At 43.0% G+C, this 26,802-nt stretch overlaps 1 protein-coding gene across 1 annotated transcript in view; it reads right to left on the bottom strand.

The window, feature by feature from the left end:
* Positions 1-26,802, bottom strand: part of ODAD4 (outer dynein arm docking complex subunit 4) — a 159,196-nt gene that overhangs the window by 34,020 nt on the left and 98,374 nt on the right. The window contains exons 8-11 of the mRNA XM_078641410.1: positions 23,658-23,744; positions 22,143-22,339; positions 21,111-21,211; positions 6,744-6,837 (exon numbers count right to left, since the gene is read on the bottom strand). Coding sequence (XP_078497536.1) covers positions 6,744-6,837; positions 21,111-21,211; positions 22,143-22,339; positions 23,658-23,744 — 479 coding nt within the window. The remainder of the gene's footprint in view (positions 1-6,743; positions 6,838-21,110; positions 21,212-22,142; positions 22,340-23,657; positions 23,745-26,802) is intronic.

Genomic DNA, 26,802 nt, shown 5'->3' on the forward strand with positions numbered 1-26,802 from the left:
AATTCAGCCACCTTTCTTTCTTGCGTAAACAAGACTGCCACCCACAGTGTGGGAAGGATGGATTGGTCTCTTCAAAAATGATTTGGTAGCTCTGGAAAGACACGATTTAGATTCTTATCGAAATAAAGCTCTTTATGTTGGTGCCCTTGAGAAAGAAGGACAATATATTTTCAAGACTCTATCAGTCGCCACAGATCAGAACGGACATGACATTACTGATGTCTATATGGAAGAAAACAAAGGTGAGGAAACGGAGTTGCTTAATCTATGAACTTGGCTGTGCCTGGACACTCATTTTATACGGAGCAACAGGGACCAACGGAGATTGTCAATGCAATGAATTTGTAGCCAGACTACAGGGATTAGCAATCAAGCGCCAATTTGGCACAATGGCAGATGACGTGATCAGAGATCAACTGTTTGTGCAGGGCCACACCAAAAGACACAGGAGAGGCGATGGGCTGCCACGAATTCCACTCTGCAAGAAGCCATAGAAACTATACATGTTGTTGAGGAGTCCAGCTTGTGCAATAGACTGTTGGATGATGTAGAGTGGTATTTGCTTCTGATTCAGACGGTAAAATGAATATCATCTGTAAAATAAAAAAAAGATGCCAAACAAAAAGTGGAGCGGGGTGGGGTCTGGGGGCTTGTGGGTCAACACGAGTGCTGCTGGTGGTGTAATTGGGTTAACAAACCGGACATGCTCCGGTGTGTATGTACAACACTTCTGAAAGGAATGCAGGCGGTGTGGCAAACTGAGGCGTATAGCATTCTTGTAGAGGTCCACTGTAGAGGTCTGTATTTGAACTCAGTGGCGGCTGGTGGAATTTGAAACTAGTGAGGCGTATGCAGGACAAATCAACGTATGTGAGCGAGCGCAGCGAGCGAGTATGACGTCAATAAGGGAGGTTCGGGGGGGTTCTTCCCCCGAGAAGAATTTTTTAAAAATTGGCATCTTTTTGGTGCGATTTTCAGCACTATTTCTGTGATAAATGGACTAAAATTCAGTTCTTCTCGGCATCCATAAAAAAAAACTCATACATTATTTCAGAGAATTTCTGGGTTGCCAAGCAAGTCTGACTTCTGAAGAGGGCTAGGGTACGAAGCAAGACTACTTTGGCTCTACCCTTTCCAATAGAAAACACTAGTTAGTGATGTGAACAAGTTCAATGGACAAACCTGTGGTCTAAGGAGAGTCCCTCTCCTGAGAAAGAAATGTTAAAAAGATTGGCAAATGGTGCATTTTAAATCAAATGAATGCAGCGATAAAGCAAGGCTTATTAAGCAGTGGGAGCGTATAGTCTTGAAATATGAAATCCATTAAAAACTTCCCCGTATCTTCTTGCATTAATTTGTTCAACGGTTACTGTAATATGTAAACTGTTCTGCATGACAACTTTCGCCCTATAAAATGTATGCGTGCCCAGTGTCTTGCACTGCATGCAGCATTAACTTTGGAAAAATATGCTCTAATCACAATTTGGGAAGCACCCACAGCTGCTGGCTGTAACCAGTCATATAGAAATATGTGCAGACAGGTCTTTAAGTGAGATGAAAAAAGTGGGTGCCTCCTATAAAGGAATTTGCCAAATACATTTTTGTGATTCCCATAGTGTGCCATCAGACCGATATTTTGGTTTCTCTCTGAGATGTAATTTTATCCAGATAAATGGCATAGCAACTGACATACGCCTAAAGCCAGTCAGTATGATTGGCTTTGTCATTGGGTGTTAGCTGTTTGAGAAAAATGAGTAACAACAATGATTTCTTATAAGTAATTAACATTGAAAATGTTTAAATTCTGAACTTCTGAAATAGTGAGATTGTGAATTAAATAGCATTGAGGCCTGTGAAAGGAGCTTTGGCCTTTCTGCTTTATGTTAGATATGTATCCTCTTTTTCTCTGCATAACTTGTCCATCTGCACATCTTCAACCCCCTCTCTTTCCTCTTCAGCATAGTCTTTTCACTCTTCCCCAAATGCCCTTCCTCACATCTCTGTCACTCGACCGCCCCAACATGCACTGCACTCCCTCAAATATAAGCACCTTAATTTCTCTTACTTTTGCCTTGCAAATATTTTGACATCAGTGTACCCCCTTCACACACATTTCCACAGAACTTCAGTTGCAAATGGAATACACAAACATGGTTCTGTGTGCTCTGCAGAGAGGCAAACCCACTGACAGGTGCTTTTTTTGGCGTTAACCTTAGCGCCTGTATGATCAATCAAAGCCCCTCATAAACACCTGCCATGGCTCAAGCCTCAAAGTATGCACAGAAAAAATACTGATAAACAACACCAACCTAGGCAGATATCTTCGCAGCCCAGCCGGGGAACCAGTACATATAAACATAGCTGTCAAGATGGCTTATGCGTGACAATTTTCAGAATTTCAGGGTAATTATGAGTGACATTCCTCAACTATGAGTGACACTTTCTCGCAAGCAAAATCAAGCAAAGGGAAACATATAAATATGAGAAACTATACCCATTTGAGAAATGAGTAACTCTTAAACTGCTGCAAAGTACCAGAAATGGAAGGGCACTGTCAGACACGACTGTGCCAAACAGGATGCGAGAGACCACACTGCCTTCAAATGAGCCTCGTGTTCCTGACTCCCGCTGTATCCACTGAAATGTTGCTGCACACATAGGCAGGAGTGGGCAGCGTGCCTCCTTTACTACAGCTTTTGCAGGTGACACACACAAACAAGGCTTGGAGCGAGACTGCTGCATTTAAACCAAAGCTGGCACTGCATGTGTAAAACACCCTGAAGCATTTGGCATCTCGAAACGGCAAAGCACATGCACACAGACTTCACACTATCACAGTCAAGCTCTTTACTGACAGCTTATGAGGCACAAGGGCGTGTACACATTCAGACATTAAATAGCACCATTAGTTCTAACTGTTGACCTTTATAAAATCAAAGACTAATGAGTCTCAGTGATTGCATGCCTTGCACGTGGAACACCAGAAATATGTCCTACAAGGATTGGTCACTTGCCTCCCAGGCCGGAGATCTGGCCTGGAAACCCCTCAGTCTTCACGATCTACTCCACCAATCGCAATGTTCCTTTCAGTTTTATACAGGGACTAAACTGCACTACATTTTCACTTTGGAACCACCCTGTATACACGGGGAAGAGTTTGATCTTTTGAATTAATAATTATGCACTGTATATTGTGAAGGACGAAAAAGAAATGTAATACCCATTTCTTCTTCATGGTCCAGGTCAACACAAAAATATGGTGGTGTTGTCACTGTTACGTGGCGTGATTGATGGTTTAATTGTTTTTTGCCTTTTTTTGGACAAAGATTTAGTGATTATTTATTGTTTTTCCATGTTTTTGTATTAACGTTTTGTGTATTCACCACACCAATTTTACATACCCTATAGTTGTCTTGAATATTTTTGTGCCATAAAATGTTTTCTTCCGGATGATTGAAGCCTATATGGATAAAAATGTCACCGGCCTCCTACACCAAAAGGATCGATGGGATAGATGGGTGACGTAACACAAACATATATGGTGCAAGTTCGTACCAAGGCAAGAAACCAGTACAAGGTGACTTGCAGCAAGCAGATAAAAATTGAGCGAGCACTTCTGGTACAAACACGAAAACCCGCTATTTTCACATCATAAGAGTTTGAGGGGACGTGCAAAGAACGAAACATTTGGGTTTTTTAACAGTAGAATAGGTGTTTAAAAATAACGACAGCTGAACACTGGCAAAAGTGTGTGGTCAGTGCTGCCATGTTACCTCATGCCATGTATCACACCCTGCGCTAATCCGGGTTGGAGGAACCAGCACTCTGCATTCTGGGAGTTGTAGTATCGCTCTTCCCCATGAGCTCCCAAGTTTCAGATTGCTGAGCAATATTAGGTAAAAAAACAAAACAGAACTGGTAGCGCGTGACATAACCACACGGGCAGAGGGTGTATTTGTAGATCAATACTTAACTCTAATGGTAATTTTACTGGGCGATATTTGCGTTAGCCTTCAGCGATTACCTAAAGTTCGTGAAGGTTCTCAGTGGGATACTTCACATGGTGCAGCGGCCTGTGTGTAAACCGCACCTCACACTTAGATCACACAGCCTTTCCAGCCTCCTTAGCTTAGATATGTTGAGCACCATAGGGTAAGCAAATGGTAATGGCTGTATTTCACAGCGCGTCCACACCTGCATTTCGCAGCGCTACGAACTCAGCAATCTTTGTGTAATAATTAAAACGTAATCTCTCAACCACGTCACACACACCGGAGTTGTCACTGGGTGTTGCAAGATCAAAATCATACTGTTCACATTTAAATGTTCGGTTTAATGTTAGCCCTGAACACAAAGCCACAGTTTACTATCGTTCTGTAGAAAGCATTAAAAACACTATATTGATAAACACTTCCATTTGTTCCTCTGAACCTTCAAAACCCCTTTCACCGCAAAGTCCCGGTGCGATCACATAGCCACCTGATAAATCAAATCATCTTACATGTTTGCATTATCCAGCATCCATGTTTGACTGAAAGAAGTTGCGTACGTACAGCTGCGCCACGATCATCTGGCCAACACAAGGTGATAATTCAAGGCTACAAATCATCAGTTCTAAGGAGACTTATCTTTTATTAGCCTTGATAAACCACGTGGTTGCGCTCACATTAGTAAGTTTACATGAGCTCACAGCCACGCACCGCCAAGTACCAGCAGCTCCCCATTCAGACGACATCACCAGGAGACAGACTGAGGGGCCACGTGTCAGACAACAATAAATGGCCAAGCAGAGGTTTATCTGGCAAAGATAAATAGAAAAGGGCCGTCCTGTCAACCTTTTCATCAATTCTGCACTGACGGGAGCTGTGATTTCCACATTCCAGCTAATAATGTAAATCATAACTCTCAGTGACCCCGGTACTGATGGAATACTGCAGTAGTCACACACTCGCTGAGTGCCAGCCCATGAAATTACACACGAAAACGTGACAGAACCCACACACTTCACTTCATACTTGCGGGGCTCCAAAACGCTCACCAGTTGTGCTACATGATTATATATGTTCTGGTATATTTTATATAATGAAATGCATGCCAGAGCTTCTTGGTGCTGTAGGATAATGCAAGCACTGACAATACCATCAATCAATAGCTAAGCAGGTACAAATAAGTTTGAATGCATAGTATCCACTGTTGGCTAAACACAGACTTCTACATAGATTGTGCAAAGTTTTCGGATATCCATGCATCCTGCACAGGCTTCCACTACCTCCAGATTTTAAGAACTGGGGCCTATTATTGAGGCATACTATCGCGTTTCATCTAATGCTTCGCACTCAATTACCTGGTTTAGTTGTACTTAGTAGTCACCTCGGAAAGATGGACGTCAATGTAAGCTATTGTAAATTAATGTACATGTCCACCGGGATTTCTAGATTATAACCAATGTCAGCGGTGATTCTGGTGAAGGTTGTCTGCTCTAAAAAAATAACTTCCTTGCTTGCCCAATGCTCACATGACAAATTAAGCATGAACTAAGAGGCAATCCTTTCACGCATGCAAACCGCATTAAAACAGAATGAGTGTGCCAAACTAACAATTCCACATGGTGCTGCAGCCAGTCGCGGCACACTATAATTGCGGGGCCGGGTGGGGGGAGATTTAAATGAAATTTAAAAAACGTACCTGACACGGTCCGCGCTGCCTCTGCTCCAGGATCCATCCTGTTGGCGCCTACAGGTCCTGGAACAACAGCCGCATCACTGCTAGCAAGTACCCCTTTCAGCCAATCCTGGTTTAGCAGGGCTGCTCACCGCCTGCCCATTAGGAGACCGGGGTTTGAGCCTTTGCTCAACCGTAGCTCTCCTAATGGGCATGCGCCAGCCTGTGCAGGCATTAGTGCGCATGAGTGGGCACGGCGGTAAAATTCACTCTCCGTCCCCACTCATGCTCACTCGTGCATTGTGCTGCTGCATGCCCCTGGTGACGGTCTGACAATGCATGTCAGTCAACATGACGCCAGACCGCGGTGGGCGGTCCGACGTCATGCTGACTGACATGATTGTCAGTTCTCCCTCGGCATCTCTGACCTTAAGTAAACTGAGAGTTTACTTAAGTTCAGAGATGCCGAGGGAGCTGCGGACGCCGGAGGGCGGGGGGGGGGGCAACGCCCCAACGCCCCCAATGGACACACCGCGGCTGTGTCACAGGTTCAAATCCCGGCGGGTCCACTCAGCCTTCATCCTTCTGGGGTCGATAAAACGAGTACCGTTGGGTAACAATAAACATCTGTTATTCAGCGCCAAGGTAGGCTTGGGTAAAAGTGCACTTTACAAAAATACACGTTTTGTTATGTAAAAAGTTGGTCTCTTTCACTACCTCGGGTTTTAGTATATGTTGCAGTGCAATATTACTCTGATCAGGAAATCTCTCACACAGTAGTAGCCAAAGTTCCACATTTTCTTTTCATAGCTTGTTGTGCCCTTCGCTGTTCCTAGTTCGTTTTACTGTGTGAATCCTGCCAGCTGCTCACGTCACCCGTGCCATTACTCAGAACACTACCTGTGTTTTCCAACCCTCCGACTTCCCTATTTTGAACTCTTACGCTAAAGTACTTGCCAAAGGTTAGTGAAACTACGAATGTAAACCGAACAGGCAGAGTGCTACTTAGTCAAATGTCCACCACTGAACTTTCAACTACATGACTTCACAAAAAGTTCAACACAAGTTGTTTAACTATTCACCTTCTACGAGATCGGGTTTCTCAGCTTCCTTTGCCTCCGGTTGCTGCGATGCTTTCAGTTGTTGAACAATACCTTTGTTAGCTTCCTTCAGGGCCTGAAACACAAACAGGGTGAGATATAGTTACATGAATGAAGCTGCAAAAATACAAAATGTCTGGGCGGTTTTGAACTCTTGTAAACAATATAGGATAGGATATTTCAAGAAATGTCAGTGGAAAACGTTTTAACCAAGAGCTCATTTATTAGCCAAACCTATACAAGCCTAAGTCATCTTTCACCTTGCTTAGTGTGGTTTCCTAATCCCTCAGACAACTGGCCATCTATATACTGTCCTGCACACAGCAGCTAAATCAGCACCCTCCTGATTTACTTATCGCAGACCCAGCTTCCTCTCCAATGCCTGCTGCCTGCCCCAATCATGAATCTGGCCATACAAGGCTCCCAAACACTAGCACACACTTACCTGAAGTTGTGCATTTTCAAGCCTGGGAAAGATGGAAGTTGGTAAGAGAGTTTGGGGAAGAGATGGGAATCTGTTTTGTTGTGATTTGACAGGCTTAGTGGAGCCCACCTCCCTTCTTCCTGGTATACGAAACAAGACTTGGCAAGACCAATAGGCCTGTCTTTAAAAGAACGTGTGATGCATTACAAGGAAATAATAAGGGAATGAATACGTATTTGTATGGAAGCAAAGAACGGTAGAATAATATTGGTGTAGGTTAAAAGGTCAGGTGACAGTTGCACGGTTAAGCCAGACCTAAAAATCCATGTAGGGCAATGACTGCTCTATTTCCATCTGTGCTGCTGCCAGAAAAAACCAATATCAATAATCTACTTGTCTAAGACGTTATAACAGCATTACAGTGTTGTGTGTGAGCCCATGAAAGGTCAGACAGCTTGTTAAAGAAATAAAAACAATGATGAGAGCTGTAAAGGGGGCAAGCACTTTCTTGTGGAAGCACACAACATCTGCCCAATCAAAATATGTACTTCTGACTCCCAAAATGTGGGCGGAGTGAAACCCCTCTCTAAGAATGCTCACATAATTATCTTGCAACAGCTGCACTGTCAAGTCAGACCACCTTTTTTCCTAATCTACACCTCTACTGGAAAAGGGATAGTGGTGTCTACTTTTTGTCTACTTTTTGTCTATGTATCTATCCTTTTGTAGAAGAAAAGAGAAATGAGAACACTTATGTCTACCTATCCCATTTCTTCTGACAGCTCAAGGTTCACAGTAACAACTTCTCCAAAAGTCAGGTCTGAAAAATATTACCCCATATGCCAATAGTCAAATAAATGCAATTTGTAACTAAAAGTGCTATCATCACCTCTTAGCTCAGCACCACTTCCAATAGCATGACCGTGCATAGCACCACAATGATTTTCAACGTAAGTTCAAGAATAGGTTTATTTGAGTAGATTAATAGGGTAATAAGAACAATACTTCGTACAAGTAATCATTTACCACTGCATACGTACAAGAAAAAGAAGTAAAAAGTAATAATGGTATGCAGTAACAGTTGAGATAATAGGAAATGTATTTTGACTGTAATATAAATACAGTCAGAATACAGAAAATCGGTTCACAAAAATCTTAAATAGAAGTACTTGTTAGAAATGCATGATCGAAAGGATATTATTAAAATGATATATTAAGCAGAGTCATATTCAAACAATAGGAAGTTAGGGAGGCTTGGTAACTTCTTGCAGTAGGGGAGTAAGTAAAGAGGTTTTCCGCACGCTATCATCTAAGAATTGTGTGATGGGACACCAAAGGTGTAATCGTTTTTTAGCAAGAGATATAGGATGTACAAGTGCTGTATCTAGGCGATGATTTTGGCAAACAGCATACCACCAAGCTAGATAAGACAATTTAGAGGCATCCTTCCAGTTTTTTTGTTATCTGCTGAAAAGCTACTGCAAGAAACAAATCAATAAGTAGCAGCTGGGATTGTCCCCTCTCCCAGTCCAGGACCAAACTTTCTAAGAAAAGATTTGTAAAGGAAAGGGGGACTGTAGTGTTAAAAATAGTGTTGATTTGATGTCAAACCTGTTCCTAAAATTAAAAAACTTGTGGGCATGTAAACATATGTTTCAGATCGGCATCCTCCTGAGAGCATGTCCAGCAAGTATTGGGGCTTGTATTATGTATCGTGTGTAGGTGTGCAGGGATAAGAAACAATCTGTTATAAATGAAAAATAATGTTTGTGTTGTGCTAGCCGCTCTAGATGATTTCCTGATTTTCCACCAAATTCTATTTCACAAGGAAATAGGCCAATGTATTTCCAAATCAGTTTCCTAGGAAAGTTCCAATTTGGTTTCATCCCGATTCTCAGGAGGGATCATTATGCAGGAATAATGCACAAGAAATTATGCCTTAAGAAATGGGATTGGGAAGGTGAAGAAGGCGTATTTGTAAATTTAGCATATGCATCGAGAATTGTGTTACGTAAAGCTAAAAATGTAGGTTGAAAGGAAGAAGGTAGTGATATTGGGTCTGTAATTGTGTGAATTGAAAAGGTGAGCCGTGATCAAATAACTGATGAACCCAAAGTAAACCTTTATTTCTCCATACTTTCCAGTATATAGGTTTCTTGTTGAGAAGGATTAGGTTATTATGCCAAATTGTGGATTTGAGGAAGGTATCCAAGTCATGTGCGGCTAAATGGAGTATGGCGGTTAATAACTTATATAATTGCTTAATTACTGGGGTAGAAAGCTTTTGTGTCTTGCGAGTGAATGAAAGATATTCCTGGAATGAAAAAGGAACTATAAATGAGGACTCAAGATTAATCCAAAGAGGTTTATCAATCGGTTGATCGGTAACCAAATTCGATCATTGTCTTAACTGAAAGGCTCTGTGATAAATGGGGAAATGGGGAAAGTTTACTCCACCTTCTGACTTGTTAATTTCTGTAGCCATTCTTGATTTTTTAGCACTCCATAAAAAGGATGTCAAAATAAAGTTAATCTTGTGAAAGAATCTAGTTGGAATGGATAGTAGTATATATGATAAAATGTACAGAATTATAGGAGTGAGCATCATTTTAATTGTGTCTAAACGACCCCACCAAGAGAGATGAAGGGGGTGCCATTTTGCAGTCTGTGTTTTAAGTTTATCGGTGCATTTGTCCACGTTTAGAGAGCTAGATGTCTTTATAGAAGGAGAAAACCAGAGACCAAGATATTTTATTTGTTTAGAATTCCATGTGAAATTAGAGATTTTAAAGTCTTCCTTAAAAGTGTACTTGGTCAAGGGCAGTATCTCTCATTTTCCACTGTTCAGTTTATAGCCAGACACCAATCCGTAAGCTTCGACCTCTCCTATAAATGCTGTGAGTGAAGACTGTGGTTAAGAGAGATACTACTAAAATGTCATCAGCGTATGCTGCTAATTTAATCTGCTGAGACCCAGAAATAAAGCCTGTTATAGAGTGGTTTTGGCGAATTCTAAACAAAAAGGTTACAAAGCCAAATTAAAAAGAAAGGGGGATAGAGGACAGCCTTGACTTACTCCTCGTTGAAGACTGAAGTAAGGTGAAGTGAGACCATTAGTGGATATGGCAGCTTTGGGCTCAGAATAAAGTAACACAATTAAAGAGGTAATTTTCTGTCTGAATCAAAACCATTTGAGGATGTGGAAATAAATGGCCAATACACCCTATCAAAGCCCTTTTCCGCATCCAAAGCAATTGCTGCCAATGAGTCTGGATAGTGTGACTATTTAGAAAGGATGTCAAAGAATAAACGTATGTTATCGGTGATATTACGACCTTTGACAAAACCTGATTGTTCTTTGCCAAGCAGCATGGAAAGATGAGGTTCTAATCTTAGGGCTAGAGCTTTAGAGAACATTTTGTAATCCACATTAACTAGGGAAATAGGTCTATAAATCTTACAAAATCTAAGTCTTTATTATCTTTCGGTATTAAACATATCAAAGCTTTGGAAAAGGAGCCTGTGGAATTGCAGGAAGTAATGAAATAAAAAATAAGGGTATGTAAATGTGGGAGCAGTAAGTGGGCAAAGTGTAAATAAAATCCCACTGTAAGCCATCAGGGCCAGGGGCCTTATCTTTTTAAGGGGTTTTAGAGCATTTAGCATTTCTGTCTGTGTAATATCAGTCTCTAAAAGATCTAAACGCATTTGGGATTTAGTTTGTTTTCGAATTGTGGAAAAATATTGGAAAAGGTCTGCATCTGAAGGTATGTTTTCTGGTGTATAAAGAGATTTATAGAAGTGTACAAATTCTTGGAGTATTTCAGGGTCTTTGAATTTTGGTATTTGGTTATAATCTATAATTGAGTCGATATGAAGTTGTTTTTGCTTTATTTTTAGATAATTAGCTAATAATTTGCCGGATTTGTTCTGGCCCCCATATTATTTCACAGAGGACTTTAATAAAAATAGGGAAGCCTGTTCAGTAGAGGTTTCATTAAAAGCAATTTTTGCGTTGATAAGATATTTGAGATAATCTTTCTATTTGGAGGTGTAGAAGGAATGCTCAAGTTTTTTAATCTTAGCGAGAAGTGCATTATTTAATGGGCGAGATGTTTTGTGTTTATTTGACACAAATCTGATAATGAAATCACGAGCGGTGGCCTGAAAGGCATCCCATACTGTGTGAAAGAGAACATCATCCGTTTGATGTATACGAAAAAATTCTCTGAAAGAAAGAAATAAAAGAAGTATTAAAGTTAGGGTCGAGAAGTAAGGAGTTGATGAAATGCCATCTTTTTGGTAGTGTGGGTTGATGCAAAATATCCCATTGAATCGAAACAGGCGCGTGATTCAAAATAAGAATAGGGCCTATGTTAGCTGAGCGCAAGGATTGGGAAACGTTAAGTGAAATAAAAATTGTGGTCTATTCTAGATTGTGTTTGATGTGGAGAGGAGAAAAGGAGTATTCTCGTGTAGACGGATTACAAAGTCGCCAGGAGTTCAATAAATTCCTTTGTTTAATGGTTCGTAAACCATTAAGCATTAAACCATTTGTGTGACGTGTTTGGAATAAAGGGAAACTTAGAATTCCTATCAATAAACGGATCCATCACTTGGTTGCAATCTCCTGCAAGAAGGACATTTTCTGAGGGATATTTTAGCAGTAGTTGAGAGATACAGGACCAAAACAGGGCATCACCGCTGGTAGGGGAATATATGTTGAGCAAAGATATAGGGGTCTTCCCCAAACAAGAGGTTAGTGAAAACCCATCTGCCCTCTGTGTCCGATTCTTGAGAAACAAGTTTGGCGTTCAGTGCTTTGGGGCATAGAGTTATAACCCCGTTTCTTTTGCCATCCCTAGCAAGAAAAAGATTTCGCCAACCCAGTTTTTTGAAAGTTTTAGTGATTCGCTCTCTGTGAGATGTGATTTTTGTAATTACTCAATATTGGCATCTAACTTGGAAAGATGGGATAAAACTCTCTGTCTCTTGATGGGGGAGTTTAAGCCTCTGACAATTTTCAAAAACATATGTGAAATAAGAGTAATGATATATAAGGTGAACCAATACAATTCTGCATACTTTGAAATTTAGTACTTGTAGAAAACACAACAGGAAGAATGATAAAAACCATTTGAACAATCGTTATATTAAGTACGAAGATAATGAAAATAAAAATCAGTTGAAGAAAATTGAAAAAGTAGGGAAGATAAGGATAAAGAAGTGGAAAAAGAGATATATGATGGAGTGATAGACAAGGAGAAGGAAACAGAAGGGACACAGGGAGGGAAATGATTACTGTGAAAATTATTAGAAGTAAAGTAGCCATACCGATGATTTTCAACTTAGCCACAACCTTGGGGTGAGTTTAGGACCAAATTCTGTCTAGATGATGCCAAACCCAATACCATTATCTATGGCACCTACTGGACGGAGTACAGTTTAGCCCGATAATGATCTATATTGTAAAAGAATACCACCCAGAGAAGTAAATCTGAAACTTCTCTGATCCTAATTTCCCAGTTTTTCATTTGAGGAGGGAGCATCAAAGTTCCAATCAGAATACTTTCACATACAGCATGCCTCCTCCATAAAAGAAGGCAATAATACTCTAATACAGCTTTCTTAGACACTGTCAGCTTTAGTTACAATAGTCATTTAATGTTAGTTCAACCTTACAACACATGCATAACTAATTCAACCTACCATCAGGATCTGTTCCAGAAAGAATATGCATAAAGCAAGTTAATTTGGTATATCTGTGAGTCCACATACCTTACAAACAGCAGATCACAGAGTTTCTTATTTTTAGATAGAGCAAAGAAGAACAAGTTGCTTACCTTGGGTAATGCTCTTTCTGGTCAATACTTTAACTGCAGATTCCTCACCTTTAGATGACTTCCCAGACGCCAGACTGGATCTGTAATCATTTCCACTAGGTGTCACTGTGTAGCTCCACACTGGCTCCTTAATGCCCAGGAAATGATGGACGGAGGTGCATAGAAGCTTCACCCCTGCACAGTGAGGCCAGTTTCTTGTTTATTTTCTTTCCCCGCCCTCAGAAACAGAGGAAGAACAATAGGCAGCACCATAGTGCAGATTCCTGATTTGGGACCATTTTCGATGTTAAAAAGAGGCCACTCCACTCTACAGAACAGTGAGCTGGAAGGACAGTGAGGAATCTACGGTTAGGTAGAGTGAAGGTAAGTAACTTGTCCTTCTGATAGATACTTGTAACTGCAGATTCCTCACCTTAAAATAGACACCTAAGCAGAAGTCGCCCAAGTACAGGGTCTGTAGACTGCACTCAAACCAAAAAAAAGTCTTGCAGTAGATGAAATGCCCCTCCCGCCAGACCTGGCTGTCAACGCTGAAGTGCTTTGTGAATGTATGCACTGATGCCCACGTCACAGCTTGGCAGACCTCGAGGACAGGGATCAATCAATCAATCACCAAAATTTGTAAAGCACGCTACTCACCCGTAAGGGTCTCAAGGCGCTGAGGGGGGTGCGGGGGGGGTCGCTACTGCTCAAACAGCCAGGTCTTGAGTTGTTTCCTGAAGGAGAGGTGGTCCAGGGTCAGCCGTAGATGAGTGGGGAGGGAGTTCCATGTCTTGGGTGCCAGGTAGGAGAAGGCGCATCCTCCGACGGTGGATTTTTGGATTCGTGGGACGGAGGCGAGGGCGAGGCTGGCGGATCGGAGTTGGCGGGTGGGCGTGTAGAATGTGAGGCGTCTGTTGAGGTACTTCAGTCCTGTGTCATGGAGAGCCTTGTGTGCGTGGGTGAGGAGTCTGAACGTGATCCTCTTGTTGTTGGGGAGCCAGTGCAGGTCTTTCAGGTGGGCAGAGATGTGGCTGCGGCAAGGTATGTCCAGGATGAGTCGTGCTGAGGCGTTCTGAATGCACTGGAGTCTTTTCTGGAGTTTGGCTGTGGTTCCTGCGTAGAGGGTGTTCCCGTAGTCCAGCCGGCTGGTGACGAGGGCCTGGGTGCCGTCTTCCTGGTTTTGGTGGGGATCCACCGGAAGATCTTTCGGAGCATGCGCAGGGTGTTGAAGCAGGATGACGAGACTGCGTTCACTTGCTTGGTCATCAAGAGGAAGGAGTCCAGGATGAAGCCCAGGTTGCATGCGTGGTCCGTTGGTTTGGGTGCTAAGCCTAGGGCAGGGGGCCACCAGGAGTCGTCCCAGGCAGAGGGAGATGGTCCGAGGATGAGGACTTTCATCTTGTCTGAGTTCAGTTTCAGACGGCTGATCTTCATCCATTCTGCGACTTCTTTCATTCCTTCCTGGAGGTTGGCTTTGGCGGTGGCGGGGTCGTTGGTGAGGGAGAGGATCAGCTGGGTGTCGTCAGCGTAGGAGATGATGTTGAGGTTGTGTTGGCGAGCGGTAGTTGCGAGAGGGCTCATGTAGACGTTGAAGAGGGTGGGGCTGAGTGAGGATCCCTGCGGGTCGCCGCAGATGACTTCGGTGGCCGCGGAGCTGAACGGGGGGGAGGCGGACTCTCTGGGTTCTTCCGGTGAGGAACGAGATGATCCACTCCAGTGCTGCTCCTTGGATTCCGGTGTTGCTGAGGCGCTGAATCAGCGTGCGGTGGCATACAGTGTCGAAGGCTGCTGAGAGGTCTAGGAGGATGAGGGCAGCAGTTTCCCCGTTGTCAAGCAAGGCCCTGATGTCGTCGGTAGCTGCGATGAGGGCGGTCTCGGTGCTGTGATTTGCTCGGAAGCCGGACTGTGAGGGGTCGAGGGATCCGTTGGTCTCGAGGAAGGCGGAGAGTTGTCTGTTGACGGTCTCCTCGATGACTTTGGCTGGGAAGGGGAACGGCGAGATGGGGCAGAAGTTCTTGAGGTCCGTAGGGTCCGCTGTGGGTTTCTTCAGGAGGGCGCTCAGCTCGGCATGTTTCCAGCTCTCCGGGAAGGTGGCGGATGCGAAGGAGCTGTTGATGATGTTCCGGAGTTGGGGTGCGATGAAGGAGCCGGCTTTGTTGAAGATGTGGTGTGGGCTGGGGTCGGAAGGGGAGCCAGTCTGCATGCTAATGCAGTAGTATCAGCTGGTGGAATTGGCTCTCAGACCTTCCGGCAGCTGCTTCTTTGCCAATACGAAGCAGATAATAATTAAGAGGATTATTCACCTCAACAGGGCCCTCTGCTGAACAGCTTTCCTTTTCTTCCCTCTGAAGAACTCTACAAAAAGCTGTTCATCTCCGTGGTGTTCTTTGGTGAGATCAATATAAACGCTTCAAGCACTATTGGGTTCAAGCAAATTAAGCCTCTCCTCTTCTGTGGAGGGGGCAAAGACTGAAGGGAGCGAGATATATTATCCAACATGGTAAGGGGTCATATCTTAACCCCTCCGCTTCGCCGAACGTTCCGCGCTGGTGTGGAACATTCTATTGCGCGGGTGGGGCCGGAACGTTCAGCGGACGTGCGCAGCACTACCGAGGTAGTGCACGCGACGTCCGCTGAACGTGCGCCGCACGGAAGGGGTTAAAAAAAGAAAGTTAGAGTATTGACCAGAAAGAGCGTTACTGAAGATAAGTAACTTGTCTGGAAAAAATGTGGTGTAGGACTGTTGCAATGACAGTACCCGAAGTTCACTCACGCAATGAGCTGAAGTAATCAAATTGAGGAAGATGGTCTTCAAAGTCAAGGGAGGAAATACTGAATCTTGCCCACACAATGGGTGTATGCCGCTAAGGACAAACTGAAATGGCTTTGATGCTGTTGCAGCAAGGGAAGGGAAATGGGATTTTGGTGCCCTTGCTGGCCTGCGCATTGCCTGCCAGACCCACATCCCAGCCTTGAAACGACCAGGGTGATTGCTGCAGCTGATTAGTCAACTGTCCCCACCTGTATGCCAGCCCCCTTGAGTAGCCTCTGAATTTTGTGAAGTGATGTGGGAACTATTTGTCGGGGTAAAGTGAAACAGCGAGTGCGCCTTGGCTCTTTCGTCCTTAAAAAGCTCCAGGGCAGAATAAGCTTTTTCAACAAAAAGACGAGAGCCATTGTAGGGTATATCCATAAGAGTGGCTTGCAAATCTCCAGAAAATCCTGTGGAAAGCATCCAAGCATGGCAACGGAGCACAATGCTGGTGCCTACTGCCTTTCCCTGGCAATCAGTAGTATCGAGGCCAGCACAAATCGCATATTTTGCCTCAGCTTGACCATCATGAATTGTTTGAGTCAGAGAAGCCCTAAGGTATTCCGTGCACACAGGCAAGATCTCGCTGCCCATGTCCCTGAGGGCATGCATGTAGAGCCCCATCATACCAGGCTAGCCAAGGGGAATGTTGGTTTTATCCGGAGGAGGTGTGGGACATGTATTGGGCTTCATGGTTAAAGCTCCAACCATCAGGTTCTCTGGGGAAGGGCGTTTAGTGATAAAATCAAGGTTACCAGGCACTAATCAGTGATGCCTGGCCACCTGCCTATTTTCAAAGAACAAGGCTCTTACTGAGTGCCCATTAAGGTATTAGTGAATTTTTTGTTAAATGGTAGCAAGGGCTCAGAGGCGACTGGGCCTGTTCCGCTGCTCAAACATCCCCATTCACCCGGAGAAAATGGGATGTGCTGTCCCAATAGGGCACGAGTGACAGCAGATCTGAGGTGGCGGTGGTGGGCCAGTGCTTTTCCCTTGCAGTCTTACCTGCATCTTGCATGCGCCTCACGGGGGTCATTCAATGCCATGGAGGGTCAGACATTTCCTCTTGGGCCTTTCTACTGGCTAAGTCTTCTTCACAGAATCTCTCATTGTGTTCTCTCACTCCTGAACTCAGCTTTCCAGCAGTTTTCAGCGCCAGCCTTTCTTCCAGTTTATCATTCTTCAAGATCCTGCTCACGTCTTCACTGTTTCCCATCTGCCTGCCTCCTATTGTCCACAGCACCTGGACTACAACCCCAGGGAGCTCTATATTCTCGTGGAGGTTTTTACACTTTGTTTTTTCTCCTCTTTGGGGCTCCTTCTGGAGGTCACTTTCCTGCTGAACACTCACTGGTGTCGAAGGTAATTTGGCTACCGGAAGGGGTCGCCCTTACCACTGGCACACCAAGACTTGGATAAACAGACAGTGAAACAGCGTAGGGGTTCTTATGAGAGGTCATAGTGGTGACAGGAACATGCTACAACATTTCCGTAATATGTTAGTTTTGGTCTTGGCTTACAGGCAGCTGCAATTTTAAGCCCTCAGCTGCCCCTCGGACCACTACTGCAAATGATGCACTTTTTTCCATTGGTGAGCCAAGTGGCGAGGCCAGCCCTATTTTAGTGGTATGAATGAAGCCCACTAGTCCTTTGTAAGTCCATGTAAAAATTGTCATAATTAAAATAAGGGGGGAACGCCATTCCCCACCCCATAATCATCATCTCCCTCTGGTGGTGTACTTCATTCAGAGTCGGAGCCAAAATGAAAAAGAAACCTCAGCCCTGGTAGAGATATTGGTGCAGTGTCAAGCAATATAAAAACCATAAGCGCTTTAGTAATTTTGTAATAACGACCCTGCACAGGTCCTAGAGCTGGAATAGACATGTACGGGACCTACTGCGGGAATCAGCCTTAGAGACGAGGATGTGCTGGAAAAGGACCCACCAGCAGTAACCTGACTTGAGGACCTTCAGATCCTTGAGGTCTAAAGGTGTGCCAGAGGGATCCAGAAGCACCAAGAAATCTGCAGCATGGCCTGTTTGAAAGGTGTCACAGATGGCCTGGAAACCTCAGAGCGCAGTGGGATCCGTTGGGGGAATCCGCTCTGCAACCAGGGATCCTGAGTGGCACTGACCAACATTGTAAAAAACCCATTGACCCTCTTCTTGGTTGTAGAGTGTCATGACGGGGTCGAGTCGCGCTTCGCTTTATAAGTTTTCAGTTGGACTTTGATTTAGACTATCCAATGGACTTCAGAAACGGGAATAACTTCTCGCAGGAACGACCCAAAGAGCAAGAACAAGTCCATCCTTTTGATGGTAACTTCTTCTTATGTGTGTTGATGTACTGCTTTGCTTCGCGGTCCGGATCAGACTATTCCAAGGTAAGTCCTGAGCACAAACACCAGAGACGCACCTTCACAAACTGAAAACAGTATGATTTTAGACTGCTCCTACCAACGTTTCAGTACAGAAATAGAAATATGTATTGGGTACATGCTATGAAGGCTTTAAAGAGAGCTTCTACTGAGTGCCAGGCATTTTCCCCTTCTCTACATATGACAACGTACTTGAGGCTAGAAGAGGAGAAGGAAATATAAGAGTTGTGTTTTCGTACAACCACTGTAGAAGTAGGTGTCATTTTTGTATTGATTAGAAGCTGAAATAGAAATGCAATATCTTTTAAAAAGACAACCAATCATTGTTCAGTGTATTAGGATTGCAATTTTTTTCTAGCATCTGTTAGAGGAACTATTTTAATGACTTCTTAATTAGAATTAGTTAGTTTTTGTCGAACATCTATTTTTTAAATAACGCCTCCATCATAATAATGCCAGTAAACTCATAATCATAAAATATTTCTAGCTTTAATAGCAGAGATTTTTTATTGTCACGAATGTAATGAACATTTCATACTGGAGAACTAGGAATAAGTACGTTTTTTATGTGTATGAATGTAATGAAAATGTCATGCTGTAAAACTAGATATTAGTAATCACCTTTTAGTTATTGGTGAAAAGTATGTTGCAATTGAATAAATAACAAGACACATTCTTGGGTCGAATCGAACTGAGAAAGATTTGCCTGTCTGCTTTTTATGACTATTTCTAGGAACAAAAATCAGATTTATGTTTGCTTCGTTGAAGTTGGAATGGAATTAGTACTTTGAAAAATCATAGCTTTAGCTGCATTATACACACACACAAATACATACATTTGGGGAGAGGATGTAGCCTAACGGCTAGGGCAGTCAATCTCAAATCTGGGGAACCTGTTTCGAGTCTCGGCAATGGCGCTCAACATCTTGCGATTCTGGGGAAATCACTTAATCTCCCCGTGCCTACCAAAAATTAATGTGTCCTTGTGTAACACAACTGGCGCTCATGTAAAGCGCTCGGATAGTTTGCGCTATATACAACTAAGGGGGGGCGGGGGAAATAACATGCACACATAGCTAACAGTTTCCATTTTACATTTCCCTGCTCTGCTGCTTTTGTCATATTGGGTGCGCTGGGTAGATTTCGCTATGTCAAGATTTAGGGCCATATGTATCATCAACCTGATTTGCGATTCTCAAATAGCGATTTTTAAGCAATCGCTATTTGAGAATCGCAAATAGGGATGTATGTACAAAATCGCATTTTTTTTGCGATTTCTTAGTATTCCTTAATTGTGATTAGCAAATTGCAAATCGCAATCAAGGAATACTTTCCCATTCATTTCTATGGGCCAGGAGGCTCATAGGAATGAATGGGAAGTTATTCTCAATTTGCGATTCGCAATTTGAGAATCACAAATTGAGAATAATTTCAAGGGTCCAGAGGTGTCCAAAGGACACCCTGTTGCACCACTGAAATCAGCATGGGTGCACATGTGGCGCACATACATGCCCTAAGGGCATGTATGTGCCTCACATTGCACTTTTGCAAAAAAGTGAATTTTTCAAGGAATTTGCAAATTACCACCAACTTGAAGTTGGTGGTAATTTGCGATTCCTTAAGGCCAATTTGCATTTTTTTAATGCTTCATACATTGCATTTAGGGAATCACAAAACTTGCGATTCCTTAAATGCAATCGCAAAATAAGGAATCACAAATTTTGCGATTCCTTATTTTGCACGCAGATTTCTTTGATACATACCATTTTGCACTAATGCGTTCGCAAACGCCGAAATTCTGCAAATTTCGGCGTTTGCGAACGCATTAGTGCTTGATACATATGGCCCTTCGAAATTAAATTTTGCAATTCATACTTCAAAGGCACTAGAGTGATCACCTTAGTCCAGGCCAATAAGGATACTGTCGCCAGTCCTGAACTTCTCACTTACAAATCGTAGTCTTCAGTTGTGTGAGTCTAATTATTTCACTGGAAACAAAACCCTAACCCATAGATTCATCAAGCATCCATTTTGTGATTCCTTATTAGCGAAAAATAAGGATTCGCTAATAAGGAATAGCAAAATGCTATGCATGAAGAACTCGCTTAAAAATAGCGATTTCTTAAAATTCCTTAATTGCGACTCGCGAATACCTTCCCATTCATTCCTATGGGCCTAGAGGCCCATAGGAATGAATGGGAACACAATCTCAATTTGCGATTCTCAATTAGAGAATCGCAAATTGAGATTGCAATTTCAAGGTTGCCAGGGTGTCAAAAGGACACCCTGTTGCACCCCTGAAATCTGCATATGGGTACATCTTGCACACACACATGCCCTAAGGGCATGTTTGTGTGTAAAATGGAACTTTGAAAAATGCACTTTAGTGCATTTTTCAAAGTTTTTGCTAATTACCATGAAGTTCAATTTAATGGTAATTTGCTCCCCCTATTAGCGAAATCGCTAATTTTTTTTAACTTTAATGCATTGCATTTAAGGAATCTCAATTTGAGATTCCTTAAATGCAATAGCAATTTAAGTAATCGCAATTTTGTGATTTCTTTAATTGCAATTTTTGCATTTGGGATGATGCATCCCAAATGCAGAAATACAGGTCGCAAAGGGGCAGATTCTGAGAATCTGCCCGTTTGCGAGCGGTGTTTAGCTGGATGCATCTATGCCTATATCACCCAGAATACATTAGGATATCACACAAAAGTCCCAGAATGGAAACAGTGTCCATAATGAGCTGGAGTGAGGTGGTCACCATGTAAGTCACTCAGCTCAAAACTAAGTGGGGAGCCATTATTTAATTCCACTTGGATCATCATCGTTCAGAAATATTCACTCATATTGCCCTCAATCGCTGACCAGATCTCTCAGCACCATATTCTGTAACAAAAACCTTACAGTCTTAATGGCGTGCTCTGCTGCTTCATTGTGTAGAAGTTTAGCTCTCTCGAGGGACTTCTCAAAGTTCGTCACCGCCGACTTAAAGTCTTTCAGTTGCACTGAAAAATAATAACACGTTATAACTTAACATTGCAAAAGAAAAACAAGCATGCATTAAGGGCAAGTGGCTAGGTTGCACAGAAAGTGTCTGCCCAATTTTCATGACGAAATTAGGAAGTGTGTATACATTGCCTCAAGAACAAGGCATTAAACATTTATTGTATATTTTAAGCAAATCAAAGTACTATCATTTCCCTACTTCCTAAACTCAATAATTTTTTACAGATTACATTAATTAAAAACAAATCCTCATACAAAGTGGCATAAAAGGTTGAAAGATCCAATACAAAAATAAATACATAAAAATATCCAGTTAGATATAGAAAAGTCAAAAGCAGAATATTTAAAAGTGAATTAATTAATACTCTCATCCTCTGTCAAACTAATTTATTCACAAATAATAGAAATGAAACTGTTGAGACTAATTATGCACTTAGCCCACATTCTCATACTCTAAACGCTATAATACTAAGGGCTGGACATTATCTTTAGCGGTCGGTGGTGGGAATGCTGCCGGGCGGTGACGTGGTGCTGGGCAGGGTGGGGGGTAGTGAACTACGGAATACGGCCAAATACAGGTAAGTAAACATGTAAATAAATAAAACTAATTTTGTTGCGCCAAATCTTAACCTAACATGCATGCAGCTTTTTTAATCTATTGCCGCTCAAGTTCCTCCATTGCCAGTCTGAGAGTACCAAAAAGCAAATTCACTAATCTGCCTATTTGGTCTCAGAATGGAAAAGCGGAAATCGCAAAATTCAATGGTTTAAATGTGGAACTCATTTACTGAGAAAGTTTTATGCATTGAAATACTTAAGTGTGCAAAAAAGTATAATGACTTCCTAAGTTTTAAACATGGAATTTTATAAATTATCCTACAAAGGAGTTGAATTAAGCTTATATCGATCTACGAAGAAATACTGCTGTACCTTCTGCTTGTGCAACCAATACACTGGCATTGAGCTGCCACTCGACATCCTCTGCCTCCTCAGCAGCAGCCATCGACTTCTCCCCATAGTCGCGAGCTACCTCAGAATTGGCCAGCTCTAGGTAGCAGCGGCCGATCTCATGAAACAGCCAGGTCTTTTCTAGGCTCGACTTTGCCATTGGAATCTTCTCTTCCCATCTGTAATTTAATAACATAAAAATAACAATATTTTACTGACTTTGGATCCAAGTCTCACAAGGCAGCAAAATCATCAAAAAGCATTTAAAATAAACTATTGTTTTTGCTGCCCTTCACTACTTTTCTGTGTTTTGCCTATAGTCATCCAATCACAGAACTCTGGGCGCAATTCTGGACGTGTCAACAATGTGGCCCACTGTCCAAGGTGTATGGTTAGATTGCTTTGTGGACAGCAGTTAAGCTCTAGAAATGCATGGTTCTTGAGACGCTAGAGCAATCACAGTCACTTTTGTATATTGGGCACGTATGTGAAGCTGGTGACTAGAGCAGTGCTGTCCAACATGGCTGGGGCTGAATAGCCAACAACTGCGAATATTAATTCCATTTAGATTTTGTGCGCATGTATCTTTTGAGGCTATCCTAAACATCATGGGCAACTGCTCTCCGGCGATAAATGGCTGCTTCATCAAGAATAACTTTGTGAATCAGACAAAGATCTTTTGCTTGCTTTCAGTAATGTGATGTGGGTGAGGAACAAGACACAATAGGTCTTTCGGAATGGAAGGGCATCTGGAAAAACTGGAAATTGTTTTACGGACAAAGTCGTATTCTTGGTCACCTCTGATTGAGCCATAAGTTTGATGGGGGGAATCCTGGTAAAATCCAACTTGGGTATTTGACATAGTAGGAACCTCAATCATAATCACACATTAACTTAGATGGCATGCTGCTAGCAGAACATTCATGGGTTTGTGTTGGGTAAGCCTGACATGACCAACATTCTTATCAGAACAGTAAACGTTTGTACGCTATTATACCAAAACACGTAACATGTATCGTGATAACATGAAGAAGCTGAGGTTATGATCATACAGATAATATGTGAATGGCTTCAACAAGACAGTCTGGTGAAAATAACCCATTTTAATAGAATTGAGGTGACAACTCGGCAGCTTAACTGATTTCAGTAAGTAGTCTGCATTGCTTCTGCCACTGTTCTATGCTTTTCCACAGCAGTCTGTACAGCAGAACTTGAAATATATGGGTAAAGTTGGTTTTGAATCAATGGATTGGGCGGTTGGATCTGATTTACCCAATATCAAAGAAGAATTAAGAAACTATGAATGAACAATAAAGAAGTATCATCGATCACATTATCTTTAATAGTGCAACAGCAATAACAGCGCCAAGACACCCCCGGGCATTCGTGTGCTTTACAAATATACCAATCAAATCAAATCAGTAATACAAGGGTATCTCACTGGTATGTTCAGTTATAAATATTTTGACAGATCAACATGCAGCTGAACGTACTCACACGTCAATAGCGTTCTGGAATTGTCCAATTCTAGCATACACCCGTCCAATGTTGTCAAGTGCTCTCGATTTTGCTTCAGGTAGATTGCTGGAAGGAAAAAAGCCTGCTTAGGTTTCTGAAGCTAAGACAGAAATGTTGAATAGGTGTGAAAATATTTTGTTAAATGAAAACTGGGTTTTGTGGGAAAACGGAGACCATGCCTGTGCTTACCCTTGGTGTGTTCTGCACCGGGAAAAGATAGAGCTGGTAGATCTGTCTAATAGTTCTTACAAGGGACACCACAGCTTGAGATACCAAGTATAAATACTTTGTTGTCAAACAGGGGAAGCACAACAGGTTTTTTATCTAGACGAACTACTTCCACAAATGAAAGACCCCACTCACCACAGATTGTTATCAAAGTGATGACACATGCTCCATGCCCTCTGATACCTCATCCTCCTGGTGCCCTAAGACTACTGCAGTCTGATACTGCATTAAAGTCTTCCTTGTTAATAATTTCACATTAGTGCATTAGACCACCATGTACTCTTCCGTTAGACAACAAAATGCTTTTCATTTAAACAATAAAATCTGATCATTGAAAGATCCACTTTGAGCCTGAAGGATGGCCTAAATTATACTCCCACAGACACTTTATACTTTTGCCGCCAAGTTCGCTACGTAAACCTAAAGTGTTCCATGGTTAAGACTTTACATGCTCCATATTTACGTTCTAAGATACTGTAATATTACAGCACCGAGTGAGCATTTATACACCATTGCTAAGCCCAAATATTTTCTTTTTAGAGACACCAGCGCCAGTGCACTCAAGAGAGGACCTCAAACAGTACAAGAAATCTCCACACTAAGCTCTTGCATTCTATATAGTACAGTTATGGTAGTTCAGACAGTCAACTTGACCTGATAGATTTAGTTTGAATCCCTGCATGGCTATCTTCCTAAGACTGATCTTTTGATTACCAATTCATTGGGTAAAAGTTAATATCTTTTTTATTACCATAATTCTTCTCCTTATTATTTCAATCTTCCAGACTGAACACACACTGTGTAGTACAATTCCTGGTAGTCCTTATGTAGCAAACGTGCCTCTATGAGCAAATGATGCTTAGAATTCTCTTGCACTGTTTGTGCACCAGCACAGTGAATACTGGCAAGCACATGCACAAGGGGTGTGTACAGGTCCATTTCTCTGTTCTTCTTCATTCACAAACTAGTGGCCATTGACCCTAAAATAATCTGGCAAGACCCATTTTAGGCAACAAGCTTGAGTAGGCCACAGAGACCCAGGAGCTACAAGGAAAACACAGACAACATCAAGTACACTCCTCTTGCACGACAACTAGACAGCCAAGACAATTATAGCCTGTGAGACTTGGCCCTTTCCCCAAAATTTTTCGCCTTTTTATTTCCCTTTTAAATCAGAATGCCCTCATGGTAACAACAATGTATAGGCCTTGTGTAGTGAGGAAAGCCCTGTGTACTGTGAAACTGATGTTAAGATGCAGGTGTCTTATACCCCTAACATGGCTGCCACTGACCACTGCTGCTGCAGCGGGGTTTAGTGGGCGCATTCTAGTGGCTAGGGCCTGGCTGGAACCCTCCAAACAATGTATCAACTTAGCCTGCCAGCCTGCCCACAGGTAGAATGGTGGAACCTCCTAGAACCCCCTGGAACCTTCTGGAACAGGTGAGGTGACACCAACTGCCACTGCCAACTGTCAACTGGCACTGTATAAGGAAAGGAAGGTAAACTTTCCTGTCAGAGTGACTGAGGGGAAGACCTGGGGAAGAACCTACGCAGGAGGATAGGCAGTGGGGGTCAGGGCAGGGTCTTATGATGCTGGAAATGACAGGGCCTAGAGTGCTGCTTTACAAGTATTGAGGCATCCTGTACCCCCCCCACTGACCTAACCCCGCGGAAGGGAACCCCCAGGGACCACTTGAGGGGATTGGCTGAGGAGATCTAACACCAGCCACCAACTTAACCCCCTTCAAGGAAACAAGAAACCAAAGGGCGCAAGAAACATCACGCCAACAAGAAACTAAGCTTCTATTTACAAGGGCGCAAGAAACATCACGCCAACAAGAAACTAAGCCTCTATTTACAAGGGCGCAAGAAACCTAAAGCGCTAAGAAGAAATTAAATCATCACAGGACTTTTGAAGAAGCAAACAGGTATTGGCGCGGTACTGACCCTGCGTTTCCTGATGTCACCTGGGGTCTCCCATGCTAACCTGCTACTGGGGTGTCACCTGTCCTGTATATCTAGCGCTGCCCTTGCTGACCCTGTGAAGAGCGCTGAAGTAATGGAGGGGGTTGCTGCCTTCTGAAGCGCTATATTTGCCTGAACTGCAGCACCCTGAACAGAATGTTATTAGACCTGCTGGTCTTGCCCCCACCTCGTGTGGGCCAAAGCACTATAGCCCTGCACCCTGCTGTCTGTGAAGCGCTAGAATCCTGGGCGTGATTCCTGCCTGAAGCGCTATATTCTGTGGCGCCCTTCAGCAGCGCTACCTGGAATGAACTGTCTGCCGAGCGCTACCTCTGCTGTGAATTGCCTGCTATATCGTAGCGCTGTGAATCCTGAAAAGCGCTATCCCCCTGAAGCGCTGTGTCACCAAGAACTTCTGTGGCTCTAGAAGTTGCTGCCTTCTGAAGCGCTGACTCCCTGCTCCCCCAACGCTCCTTTGCTGTCCCTGTGAAGAGTGCTGAGGTACTGAAGGGGGTTGCTGCCTTGTGAAGTGCTGTACCTGCAGGGTGCTATTATCTAAACCTGATTGCCTGCTGAAGCGCTGTCCCCAGCATTGCCTGTGGCCAAGCGCTGTCATGTGAGGAACTGAGGTAGTGCCCAGGGAAGCGCTGTAATTTCACTCCAAGCGCTTTCTTGAATGTCCCATAGAAGCGCTGTAATTGTGCCTCCAAGCGCTCTCTTGTAGGCCCCAGAGAAACCCTGTATTTTTGACCTTAAGTGCTCACCTGTTGGCCCCTATGTGCCTCTAGTGACGTGGAGGCCATTAAGTTACTGTTTATGCCTGAGGACAGGCTTGCCATTCATTAACTGTTTGGGCCCTGGTTCCGGCGTAGGCCTAAAGACATACTGAGTTCACCTGCGATGGCTTAGCCCTGCATAGGGGAGTCCAAG

This window comes from Lissotriton helveticus, chromosome 5_1, assembly GCF_964261635.1.
Source record: "Lissotriton helveticus chromosome 5_1, aLisHel1.1, whole genome shotgun sequence".
Classification (NCBI taxonomy): domain Eukaryota; kingdom Metazoa; phylum Chordata; class Amphibia; order Caudata; family Salamandridae; genus Lissotriton; species Lissotriton helveticus.